The 16,138-nt window shown below is 46.9% G+C and overlaps 3 protein-coding genes across 5 annotated transcripts; 1 reads left to right on the forward strand and 2 right to left on the reverse strand.

Moving 5' to 3' along the window:
* Positions 1 to 471: 471 nt before the first annotated feature.
* On the reverse strand, positions 472 to 3,737 carry im:7136021 (uncharacterized). Of its 3 annotated transcripts, XM_065966569.1 has the most exons (5): positions 3,504 to 3,737; positions 2,679 to 3,347; positions 2,199 to 2,393; positions 1,093 to 1,303; positions 472 to 979 (listed from the first exon to the last, which is right to left on the reverse strand). In XM_065966569.1, the coding sequence occupies exons 2-5, from the start codon at positions 3,331 to 3,333 to the stop codon at positions 745 to 747; spliced, it is 1,296 nt and encodes a 431-aa protein (XP_065822641.1). In that variant the 5' UTR covers positions 3,334 to 3,347; positions 3,504 to 3,737; the 3' UTR covers positions 472 to 744. The 3 variants fall into 3 exon arrangements, with proteins under 3 accessions (XP_065822641.1, XP_020509370.1, XP_020509368.1); XM_020653714.3 differs by having other exon boundaries at positions 2,199 to 2,390; positions 2,679 to 3,737; XM_020653712.3 differs by having other exon boundaries at positions 2,679 to 3,736.
* Positions 3,738 to 5,018: 1,281 nt separating this feature from the next.
* cinp (cyclin dependent kinase 2 interacting protein) lies at positions 5,019 to 7,961 on the forward strand. The gene is made up of 5 exons (XM_020653740.3): positions 5,019 to 5,286; positions 6,284 to 6,461; positions 6,769 to 6,907; positions 7,127 to 7,256; positions 7,353 to 7,961. The coding sequence occupies exons 1-5, from the start codon at positions 5,280 to 5,282 to the stop codon at positions 7,553 to 7,555; spliced, it is 657 nt and encodes a 218-aa protein (XP_020509396.1). The 5' UTR covers positions 5,019 to 5,279; the 3' UTR covers positions 7,556 to 7,961.
* Positions 7,962 to 8,689: 728 nt separating this feature from the next.
* On the reverse strand, positions 8,690 to 16,133 carry znf839 (zinc finger protein 839). The gene is made up of 10 exons (XM_020653729.3): positions 15,004 to 16,133; positions 13,070 to 14,173; positions 12,813 to 12,953; positions 12,563 to 12,676; positions 12,390 to 12,482; positions 11,982 to 12,128; positions 11,760 to 11,864; positions 11,535 to 11,622; positions 11,221 to 11,416; positions 8,690 to 11,116 (listed from the first exon to the last, which is right to left on the reverse strand). The coding sequence occupies exons 1-10, from the start codon at positions 15,883 to 15,885 to the stop codon at positions 10,648 to 10,650; spliced, it is 3,339 nt and encodes a 1,112-aa protein (XP_020509385.2). The 5' UTR covers positions 15,886 to 16,133; the 3' UTR covers positions 8,690 to 10,647.
* Between the last annotated feature and the right edge of the window lie 5 nt (positions 16,134 to 16,138).

Here is a 16,138-nt window from a genome sequence, read left to right on the forward strand (position 1 = left end):
AAATGTGTGCTCAAACAGGCCATTTGGAGATTTTCCCATCATGACATCACAAAGGGCAGTAGCCCCTCCCCCAGGTGGGTGACACTCCCACAGCTAGGTGTTTGTTCTGCCCTCTGAGTTTGCCTTCTCACTGTAAACACTAAGACATGGCAAGCCTGAGACACCCAAGCCCTTCCAGAGAGGGGGCGTGGTCAGACACAGCTCATTTACATTTAAAGGTACAGACACAGAAACAGCCTGTTCTGAGCAGGGCTGAAATAGAGGGGTTTATAGGCATGATCAAATACAGGATCAGAGTGGATTTAGAACTACAAACTTCACATGTTTTGAGGAGCTCTGAGACTTATTTAAGCTGAATTTAAGAGGAGGAGAATATGTGACCTTTAACCTTTGAACATCCTGATCTGAAATAATTAACTTTAAGTATTTAAGTTTTGGACTCACACAAAGCAGTCAGTAGAGAAAACAAAGTATCTTAGCTTATTGATTTATTTCATCTGATAATAATTACTTTGGCAACACAAGACAAGCTTTCTGATCCTCCTTTCACCAAGTCCATTATCTTTATTTAGTGAACCTTTTAGAATCTATCGTTCTGATGGAAGCTAATGCTAACAGCTGCTGTGATTTACAGTGATGCACTTCATCATGCTAACACATGCTTATGCTGAGCATTATGCTTTTAAGGCACATTTAGTACGAGTGTGTGATTAAAACAAACGTAGTGATGTCACAGTCTGCTGGTCAGACACAGTCGCAGGTGAGCGGGTCTCTGTGTGAGCTGGTGATGACTCGCACTCTGTGATTGGTCCGTTCCTGCAGGTCAGAGGTCAGCTTCAGCAGACGGGGACTGGGTCCGTAGACGACCCAGCTCGGGTCTCGTGGGTCAGGTCTGTGGAATGAGTCGAGAACCTCGAGAGTGTCGAGACGCCGCAGCTGCTGCAGAGACAGGAAGTCAGCGTCCGACACGTGGTGGTGTCTGAAACCCAACACAAACAGATGGTTACTATGGAGACCAGCAATAGTCCACGTTGCAGAGGGGATTTAAGCCAGATGTTAAAAACAGAGCTGGTCGGGTGTTTGGAGATTCACCTGATCCGGAGCGTCCTCAGGTGAGGAAACAGCTGTGGGAGGAGCCTGACCAGGTTGGAGGAGGAGCTCCAGGGCTCCAGGTGCAGGTGTTCCAGGTGAGGAGCTCTCAGTGACACCACATGCAGGTCTTCAGGCTGCAGGTCCACACAGAGCGTCAGACTGATGAGGGACGACGGCAGCCAGTCAGCGTAAACCCCCAGAGGATGGCCTCCTATTGGACGGACAGAGTGAGGTCATCACATTATCACAGTATTATGAGAGGAGAGAGAGAGAGAGAAGTCAGAATGTTCCTGCAGTGGAAATAAAGCTGTTTTCACATCTGCACTCCTGAATACTTCTAGATCACATCAGGAGGACTGCTCCTGAAATCCTCCTCACCTGCTTGTTCACACATGCACCTCACAGCAGAGACTATCCCTGTCAGACAGGAGGGGGCGGGTCTCCTGAGGTTAGACATGACGTAAAAAGAACGACATGGAAGTGGCAGACGGAGCATCAGAGTCAGCTATAAGACGCTATAATGAGAATATCTGTCTTTCTATCAATACTACATGTAGTTGAACAGAATCTCAATCTCAACTAAAGAGTGGAGAAGAACATACTGGAGAACAGAAAACATGCAGCAGCAGGTTCATTAGAGCACGGAGATGGTAGAGGTGGCGTGCAGACAGTCTATGGTCGTGCAGCGATCACAGGGAATAAACGTCACCACCCCCTCCCACTCGCTCCAGGTGAATTCTCCTGATTATATCCTGCTGCGTTCTCACATCAGCTCACTCTGACTTTCTGCAGAATAAATACGAGGAGGCTGGAGGAGAAACTCAAACATTCAGCTGTTTGTGTTCACACATGACGCTCAGCGTGAAAAAAAACTACGACTACTATAAAAGATAAGTGGAGTGTGACGGCTCAGCTGAAGGTTTAGAAGGAGAGATTCAGTCAGACATTAGATCTGAAAGAGGCTGTAAAGGAAGTGGAACTAGGTAAACATGAGAGAGAGTAAACAACACGTCAGACAAACAGTAAACTTAAAGAAATGTCCCTTTAACATCTCGATGTCCAGACTACAATCACTGTTACGACACAGCAGGGTCATGACGTCTCACCGTGCACACTGAGGCTGCGGAGCTGCTGCAGAGACGTCAGCCATGTTTGCAGGTGACAGGTGGGTCCAGGTACAGAGTACAGGTGGAACACTGACAGGCTGCTCAGGTAGGACAGAGGCTGGAGGACTTCCTGCGTCACCATGGCGTCATAATTCAACAACTGCAGGTCAGACAGCTTCAGAGCAGCGCCACCTGCTGGACCACAAACACAGCGTATCTCTTCATTTATAACACAAACACACCTGTCATTACAGCTGTTAGTTTTATTTACAAACACCAGCTGATGTTTAGTAAACAATCTCATCAGCTGTTTGATGACAGCTTCATGTGACGTTTCTCCATCAGTTTGACTTTGGACACATTGCATCTGTAACGGCGTAATATTTTTGTCCACAGGGGGCGCCAACGTCAACACAAACTCAAAGTTCCTCACAGGAGCTAAAAACAAACAAAAACACTTTACCAACTGTGTGTGTCTACCTGTGAGGTGGGCGGGGCTAAAGTAGTCACGAGGCAGTGTCTTGTAGGTGATCATGGTGCAGGACAGGTGTGTGAGCTCGGGCAGGTGAGTCAGGACTCCGCTGAGCGTTGAGACTCTCAGACTTCCGTCGTGATGCAGCCGCAGTGACGTCAGACGAGTCAGCTTACTCACAGCTGCCAGCAGGTGAGGGGCGGAACAGGTGAGCTGCACATTACAGAGGCTTAGCTGCGTCAGCTGATGACTCAGAGAAAACAGGAAGTCCATGCGTTTAAGTTGAGTGGAACAGGAAGTGACAGACAAACGCTTCAGTTGGAGGAAAAGTTTCAGTTCGTCGATGCTCTCCTCCCTCCAGTCGTCCAATCGTAGTGTATCGATGGCAGGAAGCCAGGTGGAGAGCTGCTTCAGGTGTTTCCTCTTACCTGACCTCAGAGACACCCTGCACACTTGCCTCTGAGCCAGGCTGCGCCAGAACGACCGGTTGTACCGCGGGAAGTTCTGCAGCACCACGCTGAAGCCTTGCCACAGGGAGCGGGACTTATCCAGCAGGTGTCTGAAGTGAGAACAGGTGCAGCGCACGCTCAGTTTGTCTCTCCAGGACAGGAAGCTGAACACCTGCAGCCACAGCTCGGGTAGAAGCTGAAGTGCTGACATCATCACTTCAGTTACACGTCATACACAGGTGGAAAACCATCAACAACAGGTCATACACAGATAACCATCAACAACACGTCATACACAGGTGTAAAACCATCAACAACAGGTCATACACAGGTGTAAAACCATCAACAACAGGTCATACACAGGTGTAAAACCATCAACAACAGGTCATACACAGGTGGAAAACCATCAACAACAGGTCATACACAGGTGGAAAACCATCAACAACAGGTCATACACAGGTGGAAACACGTTGACAACACGTCAGCAGACCCGATTTGAGTTGTGAATGTTCGATCAGCTGTCTTGATCGATTATTGATCGAACATTCTGTCGCTTCCCAGAAACGCAGACCTTTCTCCTCATAGCCCCAGCAACTTCCGGGTGCGCCAGGCTGTTGCACAGATTGTGTGAGTACGGTGAGGTCTCACTCTGACTGTTTCTGCGGAGCTCAGGATTCATGTTAAACATTCTCTGTGTTCCATCCATCTCTGTTCTTCTTTATTTATAATGACGTCTCGTGACGATCACACCTCGACCTGCTCTACCTCTGTCGTCAATTTACTTGATTTGAAAAAGTGTCAGAGTGAGACCTCCTCACAAACTATAATCCTGTCAGAGTTGTGACGTAACTTTAGGTAAATCCAATCACATCGACAATTTCAGTCATTAGATTAATTTAATATAATTTAATTATCCTCAGCCTGTCAGACCAGTAAGGCCGGAAATATTCATGAAGGAGCAAAAACATTTCACAATAAAATACTTTATTCTGAAAATATAGAACTGAATTTAACATGTGACGCAGGTAAGATGATGATGACGGTCACCATCAGAGATGACGATGATTTCTTCCTCCCCTCTATGTTACAGCAGTGTCAAAAGCACTTCAATAATACTCTGTTAATGAATTAATGTTAAGTTAATAACTTTTATTTGAAGTTTAAGTTAAGTTATAAATTAGATAGCTAGTAGTAATCATCTGCTGAAGTCCTGTTAGGTGCATTTCATTGTGCATACATTACTGTATCTGCCTTTACACTGAAGTTTTGCGTTTATGTAAATTATTTCAGAAAAAAAAGTGTTAATAAAGCACGTAAAACTTTAAGTATGACTCTTATTACTTCATTAAAACCACGTTTTAAATCATGATTCACCACAACTGGTGCCCCACCCCACCGTTGGGCCAGTGGTGGTCAGACCCCTACTGAGTTGCACCCCGCTGCGTGGTGTCCCTTATTTTTTTGCTTGGAAGGTGGCGACCCTAGTTCTGACTCACACCTATCTTCAGGTCTTCACACTGTCTCCCCATCAGTTATAGAATCCTGTTCATAATTTGTTATTGTGTTCAAAGCCGTGCACGGTCAAACAGGACCCTGTGGTCGTCTGAGGTCCTCTGATCGGGGTCTGCTGGTTCTCACTTGCACCTCAAAACTTCAAAAAAGGATACTTTGCCCTTTAGGTCACATCCAGTGATCTAGTGGTGCCTGAAGACGTGGGTATACTCTATCCACGTCTATTTGGGTTTACCCCAAATGTTCAAAAAATAAATATATATTTGATTATTGTTGTTGTTGTTGTTTGCCCTAATAGTATCTGATCCAAGCTCCAGCATAGCAGGTGGTGGTAATGCACATTAAGGACTAGTTGCCATGCGCCACTAAACAAAAAGAACAGTTAATGTTCCTGAAAAGAACAGGGATGAAAGTCAGTTTTTTTATATATAAGTTTTTTTATATAAGTTTTTTTTATATATTATTATTATTTTAAAATGATCATTATTGTTGTTTTCCTGTGGCAGAATTCTGATCCCGCTCCAGGTCAGCAGGTGGCGGTAATGCACCAATAACCACCATAAAACCTAAAAGTAGAAGAAGAACACCACCAAAGAAGTAACCCGGAAGTGTGCTCATCAACGTGAGCTGTGAGGGTTCGTTGATGAAATGGAAGGTGAGTGAATATTTGTATAATATAAAATATCTTTATTTGATTAATTCAAAGTTTGATCTGAAGAAGAAACCTGGAGGGAACATGTGTGAAATCATCTTAATAAATCATCAGTACCGAAAAGTACAGAAAGTTACGGAGCCCCTCAAGTCCCAAAAAGTAAACAAAACATATCGAAGGGGCCCCGTTTAAACTACTTCACCTGTTCAATGAGACAGGTGTGACGGAGGGTGTAACGCTTTAAAGAGTGACCGTGTTAACTGGTGACTTTCAGCCAGACGCCTCTGTGGTTGTCATGGTTACGACAGATGTTGAAGACGGAAAGAGTCCCGACTAATGTCACTTTGTTTAGTTTTTTTTATTGAGAATATTTATGAATAATAATAAAATAAATGAAACGCTTTACAACGACCTGTTCAGTCTGGTTCTGCGGCACATTGATCAATATAAACGGTTTGTCGGCTATGTCAGAGAGTTCGGGATGACATGCAGGAAAGGTGACATAGTTCGGATTTGAACCCGGGCAGCCCATTTGGAGGACTGTAGCCTCCGTACATAGGGCACGTACACTAACCACTAGGCTACTGGCGCCCCTCTTTATATGGAAGTGTTTCTAACTGTGAATATAATTGTTTGTCATACTTCTTTGGTGTACATAAACATTTAGAAAAGACAAACATCAACATCTCTTGTAGCCACGACAACATGTGGCTGACAGTCACCATTTAACACAGTCACTCTGTAACACTGTTGAAAGACATCCACAAAGACATCGGAAACGTTTCCGTACCGAAACATTGACGATGTATTTTTGCTTATACATTCAGTAAATGATCAAATATTGTTTGTCTAGGACTTCTCTCTTAGTTGTCATGGTAACAAACAAGTAATAATATCATTTATTTTTTATTAGAATCATATCGAAGATTAACATCGGGTATTGTGACAGCTCTTCTGTATCCTGATAAGATTTCTGCCCCCACCCCTTTCTCCCTTTCAGGGGTGTCAGATGACATCACAGTGACCTCATCAAACAGGAAGTCCACTGCTGTCACAGGAACTGCAAGAAAGATCAAAGACAACGCGGCAGATTGGCACAACCTGATCCTAAGGTGGGAAAAACTCAACAATGAAGGATTCACAGCGGCGGGAAACATCATCAACATCAGACAGACACAGTGAGTTCAGGGTACTTTGGTTTGTTTGGCTGAGCTTTATTTTGAAAGGCTGTTCAGGTTAGTTATCACATTGAATGGGTTTTACTTAGGCCATTAAAGGAGATAAATCTGAGAATGGTGGTCATAAACCAAACGTCAACCTCTGGTTGTAAAAAATCAAGCTAATGCAAATGTGCCAAAAACCTGCAGTTCCTTCAGTGTCCACTCGACTGTTTCCTGCAGTGAGTCAGTCCCCATAGAGCCTCGTATTAAAATGTCCAACTTCACAGCTGCAGTTCTTTAAGTGAATCTGTGTTCTTGGCTTCAGCTCCCAGAGAGATCAGCTGCTGCTGGCTGATGAGTCTTCGTCATCCTCATCATCTTCAACAGCTCCCTCCCAGCAGACAGGGGGCGCTGCAGAGCTGCAGGAAGAATGCAGCAAACTGAAAGACGTCGTCGACAAGATGGTGACGTTTCACTTTTATCAAAGAGGGTTTAAATCAGAAGAACAAATAAGTATGAGCAGATGAGAGTACAATGAAGAGGATGTCATAAGAGATCAGAGATCCTTGATTTAAATCTCTAAATATGTGATCAGAGAAATAAACTGACATTAACTTAACAAGAAATACTTTTTACATTTCCTGTTTTCAGAATAAAAGCAGCATTTGTCTTCTTCCTGTCAGGTTGTCGTAGTGACGAAGATGGAGCGTCTGGTGACATCACAGCGAGGCATTCAGGAGCTGGAGCAGTTTCAGTTCGGACCTGAAGGGAGAAAGTTTCCTCTGTTTCACACCTGGAACACCAAACAGTTTGGTAAGTTCACCTGTCCACTAAAACTCACCTGAGTGATTTCAGCAGGTCTCTGGTGTCTGTCGTTGATTCGCTCGTTCTGTGTCTTGTCTCTTTCAGACGACTTGTGTCGTGTCCTGTTGGACGCGTTCTGTCAGGAGTTGAAGTTGAAGCAGATGATCCTGCAGGAAGTGGCTCACACAGCGACCTCTGACCTCTGCATGGTCTACCTGTCCTGCTGGCTGCACCTGCCATACATCCCCCCGCAGACCAGACTGAACCTGGAGGCTCTGCTGCTAGAGACCGGGCACCGCCTGCTCTGATGTCATTGACCTCCTGAGTCATGCTGTTTAACACAAGAGTGTGTATAACACAGGAGTGTATTACACAGGTGTGTATAACACAGGCGTGTGTTACACAGGTGTGTATAACACAAGAGTGTTTATAACACAGGTGTGTATAACACAAGAGTGTGTATAACACAGGAGTGTATTACACAGGAGTATATCACACAGGTGTGTATAACACAGATATGCTGTGGGACTGCTTCCTGCTCCAGGTGAGCTCAGAAGACGAGAAGCCGGACTGAACCTTGAGTGTCTGTGATTTGTTCAGTTTCTGTCTCTGGAGTGTTTGTATAAGTTTAATACGAACATGAAAGAATAAGCATATTTAATTAATTCAACTTTGAACTTGTAGAATAAATTAAGTTTCTTGTCTACCACTGCACCTGGTGTTTTATTTATTTTGTTAAAGGTCCCATATTATATAACATCCACTTCCCTGTGTTTCTCTAACTCTAATATATGTCCCTAGTCTGTCTACAAACCCCCCAATGATGAGAAAAGTCCATCCTCTCCGTCTTTTGCCTGCTCCACTTTTCAGAAAATGTGTGCTCAAACAGGCCGTTTGGAGATTTTCCCTTCATGACATCACAAAGGGCAGTAACTCCTCACCCAGGTGGATGACACTCCCACAGCTAGGTGTTTGTTCTGCCCTCTGAGTCTGCCTTCTCACTGTAAACAATAGGACATGGAGCGAGAAAGCCCCAGACACCCAAGCCCTTTCAGAAAGGGGGCATGGTCAGACACAGCTCATTTACATATTTAAAGGTACAGACACAAAAACAGCCTGTTCTGAGCAGGGCTGAAATAGAGGGGTTTATAGACATGATCAAATACAGGATCAGAGTGGATTTAGAACAAGAAACTTCACACACACGTTTTGAGGAGCTCTGAGACTTATTTACACTGAAGAAGAGAAGGAGAATATGTGACCTTTAAACATATAGGGCTCATCTGTAAAAAATCACATTCATTTTCTTCATAGTGGATTTGATTATTAGCCATGATGTCATCACAGGTAGACTGACCACAAGCCACCTGAATGTGAATCGATGGTTTATGCTCCTGTAGGAAACAGGCTCGTCTGAAGACAAACACTGGTTCTTCACGACATCCTCGTCACATCATCAGTTTATTGGAGGAACATGAAATGTGTTTGATGCATTCAGCACTGGAACCTTCAACATGACAGATCAGTACATTAACCTCCCTCAGCCAGACTCTCCACACGAGTACAAACCTTCAGTTTGGAAAATGTTTCACTGTGAAGTTTTATAAAAAGTAATAAAATAGTGCAACTTCTTTTAAACTTTGTTTTCCATATTTATCTACATATAAACAGCCAACTAATCCGCTTCTATTTCAATGAACAACAAGTCCAAACATGGAAACACAGAGAAAAAAAATAGTTTACAAATTTACAATCACCCCAGATTCCTTAAAAACCAGCAGGAGGAGCCACCGCTGACGTCATCATAGGTGAGAACTGAACGAACCAATCAGAAAACAGGCTGAACGATAAATAACACTGCTGAATACGGAGGCCTATAGAGGACACAAAGGTCACAAACTGATTATTTCTTCATCTCCTCACGATAATGTTGCTCATACCCAAGTGCTGAATCTGTTAACCCGAGGTCATCACATTTTACCGTCCAGCTGACCTGAAGGCTTCAGACACAGCCGATCAGCTACCCTGTAGTGACCTTTAGGCTTCAGACAGCCAATCAGGTGACCTGTAGGCTTCAGACAGCCAATCAGGTGACCTGAAGGGTTCTGCTTTATTTCTGCTGACAGCAGGGATATTTGTTGTGTAGCTTTGATGTTTGAATGGAGAGTGAGGTAACAGCCGTTAAAAACACCACAATGACCCTTTAATGTGACATCACCGGCTCTATGAGCTAGAGTCCGATACGTTTTCTCTCAGATTAACAGACTTTAAGTATTGGATATGAGCAACTCAAATTAAATATTTAAAATTCAGAGAGTTGATGACTCGGCCATGACAAGTCGCTCGGCGGCCTCTCTGGTTCGTGGTTTTAACAGATGGTGGCGCTAAGAGAAGCACCTGAAACCACAGAAATGTCCGAAGGTCTGTTATCGCCCCCTACAGGCTGATGTGTCCTTACACCCACAGTCATCATGTTCAGTTTGTCCTGAAGGGGGCACTGCAGGAAACAAGAGATAAACAGGTGTGTTTAAGCTCCGCCCACAAAGAGACAGAGATGAGTGCTTGTTGACATTTTTAAGACTTCAGTAGGTCCAGATGTTCCATGAACCCTTTACAGGTCCAGATGTTCCATGAACCCTTTACAGGTCCAGATGTTCCATGAACCCTTTACAGGTCTAGGTGTTGTTCCATGAACCCTTTACAGGTCTAGGTGTTGTTCCATGAACCCTTTACAGGTCCAGGTGTCTGCAGATCCAGCTCTTTCCGAGTCCAGGTGTGTGTCAGCCCAGGTGTTGTTACCTGTGTGGAGGTGTGTGTTTGTGTGGCACTGGAGGACTCTGGAAGCTGAGACCACCTTCAGGTCCAGACTCTCCCAGTCGCTGTGATGTAGTTCAGGTCCGGTTCTCGACCTTCTCAGTCCAGGATGTCAAAATGTTCGATATTTTTAGATACCTTTCGAAACAATCTGTGATTTGAATGCTCCAACAGGTACAGAAGCTTCTTAACTTTTTAATTTCATCGATCATTAAAATAACGGATTGTTGGATTTTCTAACATGAGGTTTCTAAAAAGATCGAACAATCAGAACATTTGAAACAAGTGCTTCTTCTTCTTCTTCTTCTGTTGACAGTAATAAACGCAGTACCAGAGGATCCTAAGTAATTAAGTGATATAAATACCTGTCTGTTACCACGGTAACAAAGAGAGACATCCTAGGCACCTTTTTAAATCGCGGTGTCAAAAAGTTGCAGACATTAGTGCAATTTAGACGGATTACGCTTAAAAACAACAAATGATCCGATCTCAGGTGTCCAGGATTCTATTCTTGTTTCTGTGGTTTCAAAAAGGTATCTATATCATTGGAATAGAACCGAATCAAAGTTTGAGTCTGGACTCTGAATCACTGAGGAGCTTTTTCCCCGTCTGAGGCCTCGATTCCAAGCAGGGCCTGGACCGCCTCCAGGGGGACACCCTCTGGGGTCTGGATGTGCATGGTCGTCCCGTCCGGCCCGTTCACGATCACAATCCCGTCCAATCCAGGCTCCGCCAGTTGGACCGTCATCCCCTCTGTCTGGATGTAGATCTCCTGACCCTCCTGCAGCTCCTTGGAGTCCTTCTGAGGGGGGGTTGGAGTCTGGGCAGAGCTGGACTCAGGTGTGTCAGGTGTCTTTGAGTCTGCCGTGGTCTCAGGACTCACATCTTTCTGGCCTGTGATGTCACTGCTGCTCAACACCTGGTCCTGGCTCTGTGCGAGAGGTTCCACCTGGGGGTGCGTCTGCTGAAGCTCCTCCCTCTGGTCCTCACCTAAAGACACCTCCATAGGTATGGCAGCAGGAAGGGCCTGTGTGGAGGGCGTCCTATCAGAGGAGCTGAGGGTTCAGAGAACACATTCAGACCGCACCTTTAACAACAGCTCTCAATGTCATCACCTGTTCTACCTGTCACTCAGAGGAAAGGGGGCGGGGCAGCTCACCTGGTGGTGGACGCAGTGCTGGATTCAGCTGGAACCACCAGTGGAGGAGCAGAGACAGGCTTCGGGGTGGAATTTACAGGGGTCACAGAGGCTGCAGGGGTCACAGAGGCTGCAGGGGTCACAGAGGTCGCAGGGGACAATGAGGTTGCAGGAGTTGCAGGGGTCGAAGGGGTCACAGAGGTCAATGAAGTCGCACCTTTTAAAGAAAAGTGAGAAAACAACACCTGACATCAGTTCAAGAGTAAAATCCAGTACGGAGTAGAACTAAAGGATTACAGAAACAGTAGAGTGTATTAGTGTCACAGGTGTCTAACCTGTTTTCGGCGTCTCGATGCCGTTCTGGTGAACTGGAACGCTGTTCTCCATCTTGAATCTCTTTGAAGGCGGCAGCATCTTGGAATTCTGGGAAACAGAGTTTGTGACTGAGTCAGACAGGATCAGGTTTTTACCAGAGGTACTGACAAACCACAGAGAACCAGACTGAACCAGACCAAACCTGGGTCCAGCTCTCAGAAACACAGTGTGCTGTTGGCCTTTACCTCCATGTATCGGACGTTCTTATTGGTCAGGCTGGAGCTGGGAGACGCTCCAGGAAGCACCTTCATCCTATTCACCTCGTCCAGGATCCCAAGGGAGCGGGCCACCTGGACCACAGAACAGTTGAGAACAGTTGAGGACAAAGAGAACCGTGCAGATCACAGAGAGAACCGTGCAGATCACAGAGAGAACCATGCAGATCATAGGCAGTCAGAACGTCTCACCTCGATGTTCCTGACCTCCAGCGGCATGGCTCCGACCTGCGGACTGATGATGTAATCCTGGGCAGCCTGCCTGACCTGAGTCTGAAGGGACTCAAACTCACGGTAAATGTCTGGAAACCGAGTCCGAGTCGAACCCCCCTGCTCGACCTGAAACAACCAGAGGACAAAACATGATCCGTCTCCTCATCAGTGTGTGTCAGTGTTGTGTATCAATGTGTGTTAATGTGCGTCAGTGTGCATCAGTGTGTATCAGTGTGTGTCAGTGTGCGTCAGTGTATTAGTGTGTGTCACTGTGCATCAGTGTGTATCAGTGTGTGTCAGAGTGCGTCAAAGTGTGTCAGTGTGTGTCAGTGTGTATCAGTGTGTGTCAGAGTGTGTCAGTGTGCATCAGTGTGTATCAGTGTGTACCTTTGCCAGCAGCAGCTCCCACAGACTCAACACTTTGGTTAAACGAGGAAGAACAATGTCCATCAGCTCCTCGTCTTCACACTGCTCCACTAGCTGTATACAGAACACAGTTGTCATGGAAACAGGATAACAACGACTCAGATATGTTACGTATCAACCAGCCGTCCTCTGACCTCCTGCAGTCGGTCTCGTCTCCTCTCTGCTTGCTGCTCTGGGGTTACCGTGGGGACAGCAAGCTTTGGAGGTCGCCCCCGCCGCCCCCGCCGACTGAGGAGGCCCACTGTCACCTGAGAGATTAAAATCAAGACAATGATGTAATGATGATTTCTGTTTCTAAACAGCTGTGATTCACTGAACACTTTCACTGCTTAAATCAGAAAGGTCAAGTTTAAACCAGTTTAAACCAGTTCTAAATTAGCTCACTTTAGGAGGCGGTCCCAGTGGTCTGCCCAGGCCCCGTCCTCGACCCCGCCCTCTGCCTCTTCCTCGTCCTCTGGGCCTGCCGGGGCCCCGGTGATGAAGGCCCCTGAGTCCCACGGCTGCTGCTGGACCCCCCTCCACCACCTGAGGACAGACAGACAAGTAATTAGTAACTGAGCAGAAGTTAACAACCCATCATATAACGAGCCAGAACAACTCACTGTCATTAAACAGTATTTAACTGAGGGTAGGCCTCTTACTCTGCTTGTTGCCATAGTAACAGGTTTATCTTCCTTCTTCTTCCCTTCCTCCTCTTTGACCCCTGCTGAAGTTGTCTCCTGTGATTGGCTATCCTCTCTGAGGGGGCGCGGTGTGTTGCTGGGCGGGTTGTCAGGCTCGGGGTCCCCGTGGCTTGGGTTCAGTTTGTAATGCCGGTTCAGACCTCCAGGTCCGATGTAGGCCTTGTCGCAGGTCTGGCAGCGGTGGGAACGGGACTTGTGGCTGTAGGTGAGGTGAGAGGAGGAGCTGGGGGCGGAGCCAGCCTTCCTTTCACCGTCCCCCTCCTCCTCTACACTCATATCGGAGTAGTCATCGGAGTCGGACTGGTGGCTGTCAGCCAGGTCCTCGGTTTTTATGAACTTGTAGTCTTTGGCTTTATACTTTGGGGGTCTGGAGACTCGTCCTGATCTTGTCTGTACCTTCACCGCCTTCTTCTCTCGCTTCTTTAACTTCTTCTCCTTTTCTTTTTCTCTGTCTCTTTCTTTCATAGTAGGGGGTTGAGTGGAAGGAGGCGTGGCTGCAGGGGATTTGGCTACTGTGGCAGCAGCAGGTGTGGTGGTCTTTACTGGGGATGCTGGGACTGCAGGTGACTTTACTGGGCTCTTACTGGTGACTGTCCTAGTGCCGTTAGCTGGGGTTTTGATTAGCGGAATGCTAACAGTTTTAGTAGTAGAGCTGGGCGTGGTCTTCTTGACGATGGATGAGGGCGGCGCACTTACAGAAGAGGGGGTCTGGACTCTAATGGGGGACACTGCAGGTTTCTGACCAAGACTGGGTGTGGTACCTGCTGGTTTGACCTGGCCTGCCACCTTGTGGACCACTGGGAGCAGAGATCCGACCATGGGGGCGGGGCTTTGTAATAGCAGCTGGATGGGGGGATCCCCTGGGTTCTGCTGCAGGAAGAACTGTTGGCCCTGCTGACCAACCATGGGCTGGATGTGGATGATCTGAGCACTGCTCACGCTGCCATTGGCTGACAGCTTCACCTGCGGATGATTCACAGCTACAGTCTTCTGCTGGGAGGCGGAACCTGCCTTGACTTCCTGTTTGGGAGGAACCTGGATCTGTATCCTGACAGGCTCAGACTGAAAAGACAGAAGGATAAAAATTAGAGGGATCAAACCTGCGAATGACACTGATCATCATGGAGATGATGTGAGACGACTGAACGCTGCAGAAGACAGACTCAAGAAACCCGGAAGAGATTGAAAAGAATGATTTACCTTTATTGAACAAAATCGCCTATCAACAAACACTCAGTGGCAGCAGTGGTGTTCATATTTTATTCCAAATCGCAAATTAATATAATGTTAGTTTCTAACAGAGAGATAAGATGGAACCCTTGTCCTCTCCTCTCATAAAAAAAAAAAAGATCAGCAGCTTAGGTCAAATTTCAGCAGCCGTGCACCTCTGCTTCTAGATGCATATTAGGGAAACACTTAGTGCTGAGCAATAATCAAGTTTACATTTCAATTACCATTTTGTCTTCCCATGATCATGAACACAACATAATCGAGATGAAAAGATTATTTTGCAGCATGCCGTGTTGCGCTCGTTTTCTCAAAAGGTGTTGTCATGTGTGGTTATTGATTCAAAATGTTCTCATCACCACTGACTCAAAGACATTTATGTTTCTCTATAAACGCAGGTATTGCCTGTTCAAAGTGTTCAGGTGGTTAAAGTTAATAAATACTTGTGATGATTTTTTTGCCATAATCGAGCAGATCTACTTTACACGTATTTATTTGAAAGTTGTGATAATAAGGTATCATGATGTGGTACCATGAGTGGAGTGAATTGTTACATCCCTGTTGCTCAGCGGACTGGATAAGGTGGGACTCACAGACACACTAACAGAACAAGGTGTGTAGGAGGGGGGTCATTATGGATCAGGTGAGCCCCTCAACTGACTCACCTTCTTCTGGAGCACCTGAACCGGGCTAATGGTCTGCTTGGCTACCTGCTGGGCAACACTTTTCAGCTGTTGAGACGCGTTATTCGGGGCAGGGGTCTTTAAAGTCTGCTGAGTAACCTGGACCTGTTGCTTCACACTCTGCTGGACCTGGACCTGCTGGACCTGTTGCTTAGGACCATGCTGGGGGACCTGGACATGGACCTGCTGCTGCGACTTTGTGACCTGGTTGATGACCTGCTGCAGCTGACTGGGGTCCAGGGCCGTGTTTTGGACCGGGATGGTTTTGACCTGCTGTAGCAGCTGGGCCGCCTCGGTGTCCGACACCTGGACGATCTGCTGCTTGGTGAGCTGCTCCAGCAGAGCCTGCTGCTCCTCCGCCGTCAGCCCGGAGCCCTCCAACAGGCTGCCGTCCGGCTGCACATAGATGATTGTAGTGTTACTGAGGTCCGAGCCCAGCCCGGTGAAGTCTGTGCCCACCAGGATGCTCTGCTCCTCCGTGCAGCTCTGAAAGAAGTCCGCCAGCTGAACCCCAGATATTGTCGGGGCACCCTCCTCGGGCTGATTGGACTCTGCACCTGGTACTGTTTGTGAACTCTCCCCGGGCTCAGTGGTCTCTGCTCCGGGTATTGTTTGTGAACTCTCCCCGGGCTCAGTGGTCTCTGCTCCGGGTACTGTTTGTGAACTCTCCCCGGGATGACCGCTCTGGTCGGCGGGCGCTGCAGACACATTCTCACCGGGTTGGGTGCACTGAGCGACGGCCTCTGAAGATAAACTTTCACCGGGCTGGGTGCTCTGGGGGGCGGGGGTCTGTCCCGCGGCCCCCGGAGGCTCCGCGGCTGTTATTGTTCTGGTCGAGCCGCTGTCATCCTCGTTGTCCGCCATTTTGGCTGTGGGCTAACAGTTAGCTTAGCTGAGACTGGGGGGGGCAATCCGTAGATCAGATCAAACTGATCGACGATAAATCTCACAGAATAAATACTTTTCTGTAAAACCGGTGTGTGCTGGTGAATAAAACGTCCCGCTGGGATGAAGGAGAACATTAAAGGGAGTGGTGATAACGGGAGCGGGTAACGGTTAGCTGGCTGAGTTTTGTACTAGCCTAGCTTAGCCATCACCAGGGGCGGGAGTGCAGAAA

This window comes from Labrus bergylta, chromosome 18, assembly GCF_963930695.1.
Source record: "Labrus bergylta chromosome 18, fLabBer1.1, whole genome shotgun sequence".
In the NCBI taxonomy this organism is placed as follows: domain Eukaryota; kingdom Metazoa; phylum Chordata; class Actinopteri; order Labriformes; family Labridae; genus Labrus; species Labrus bergylta.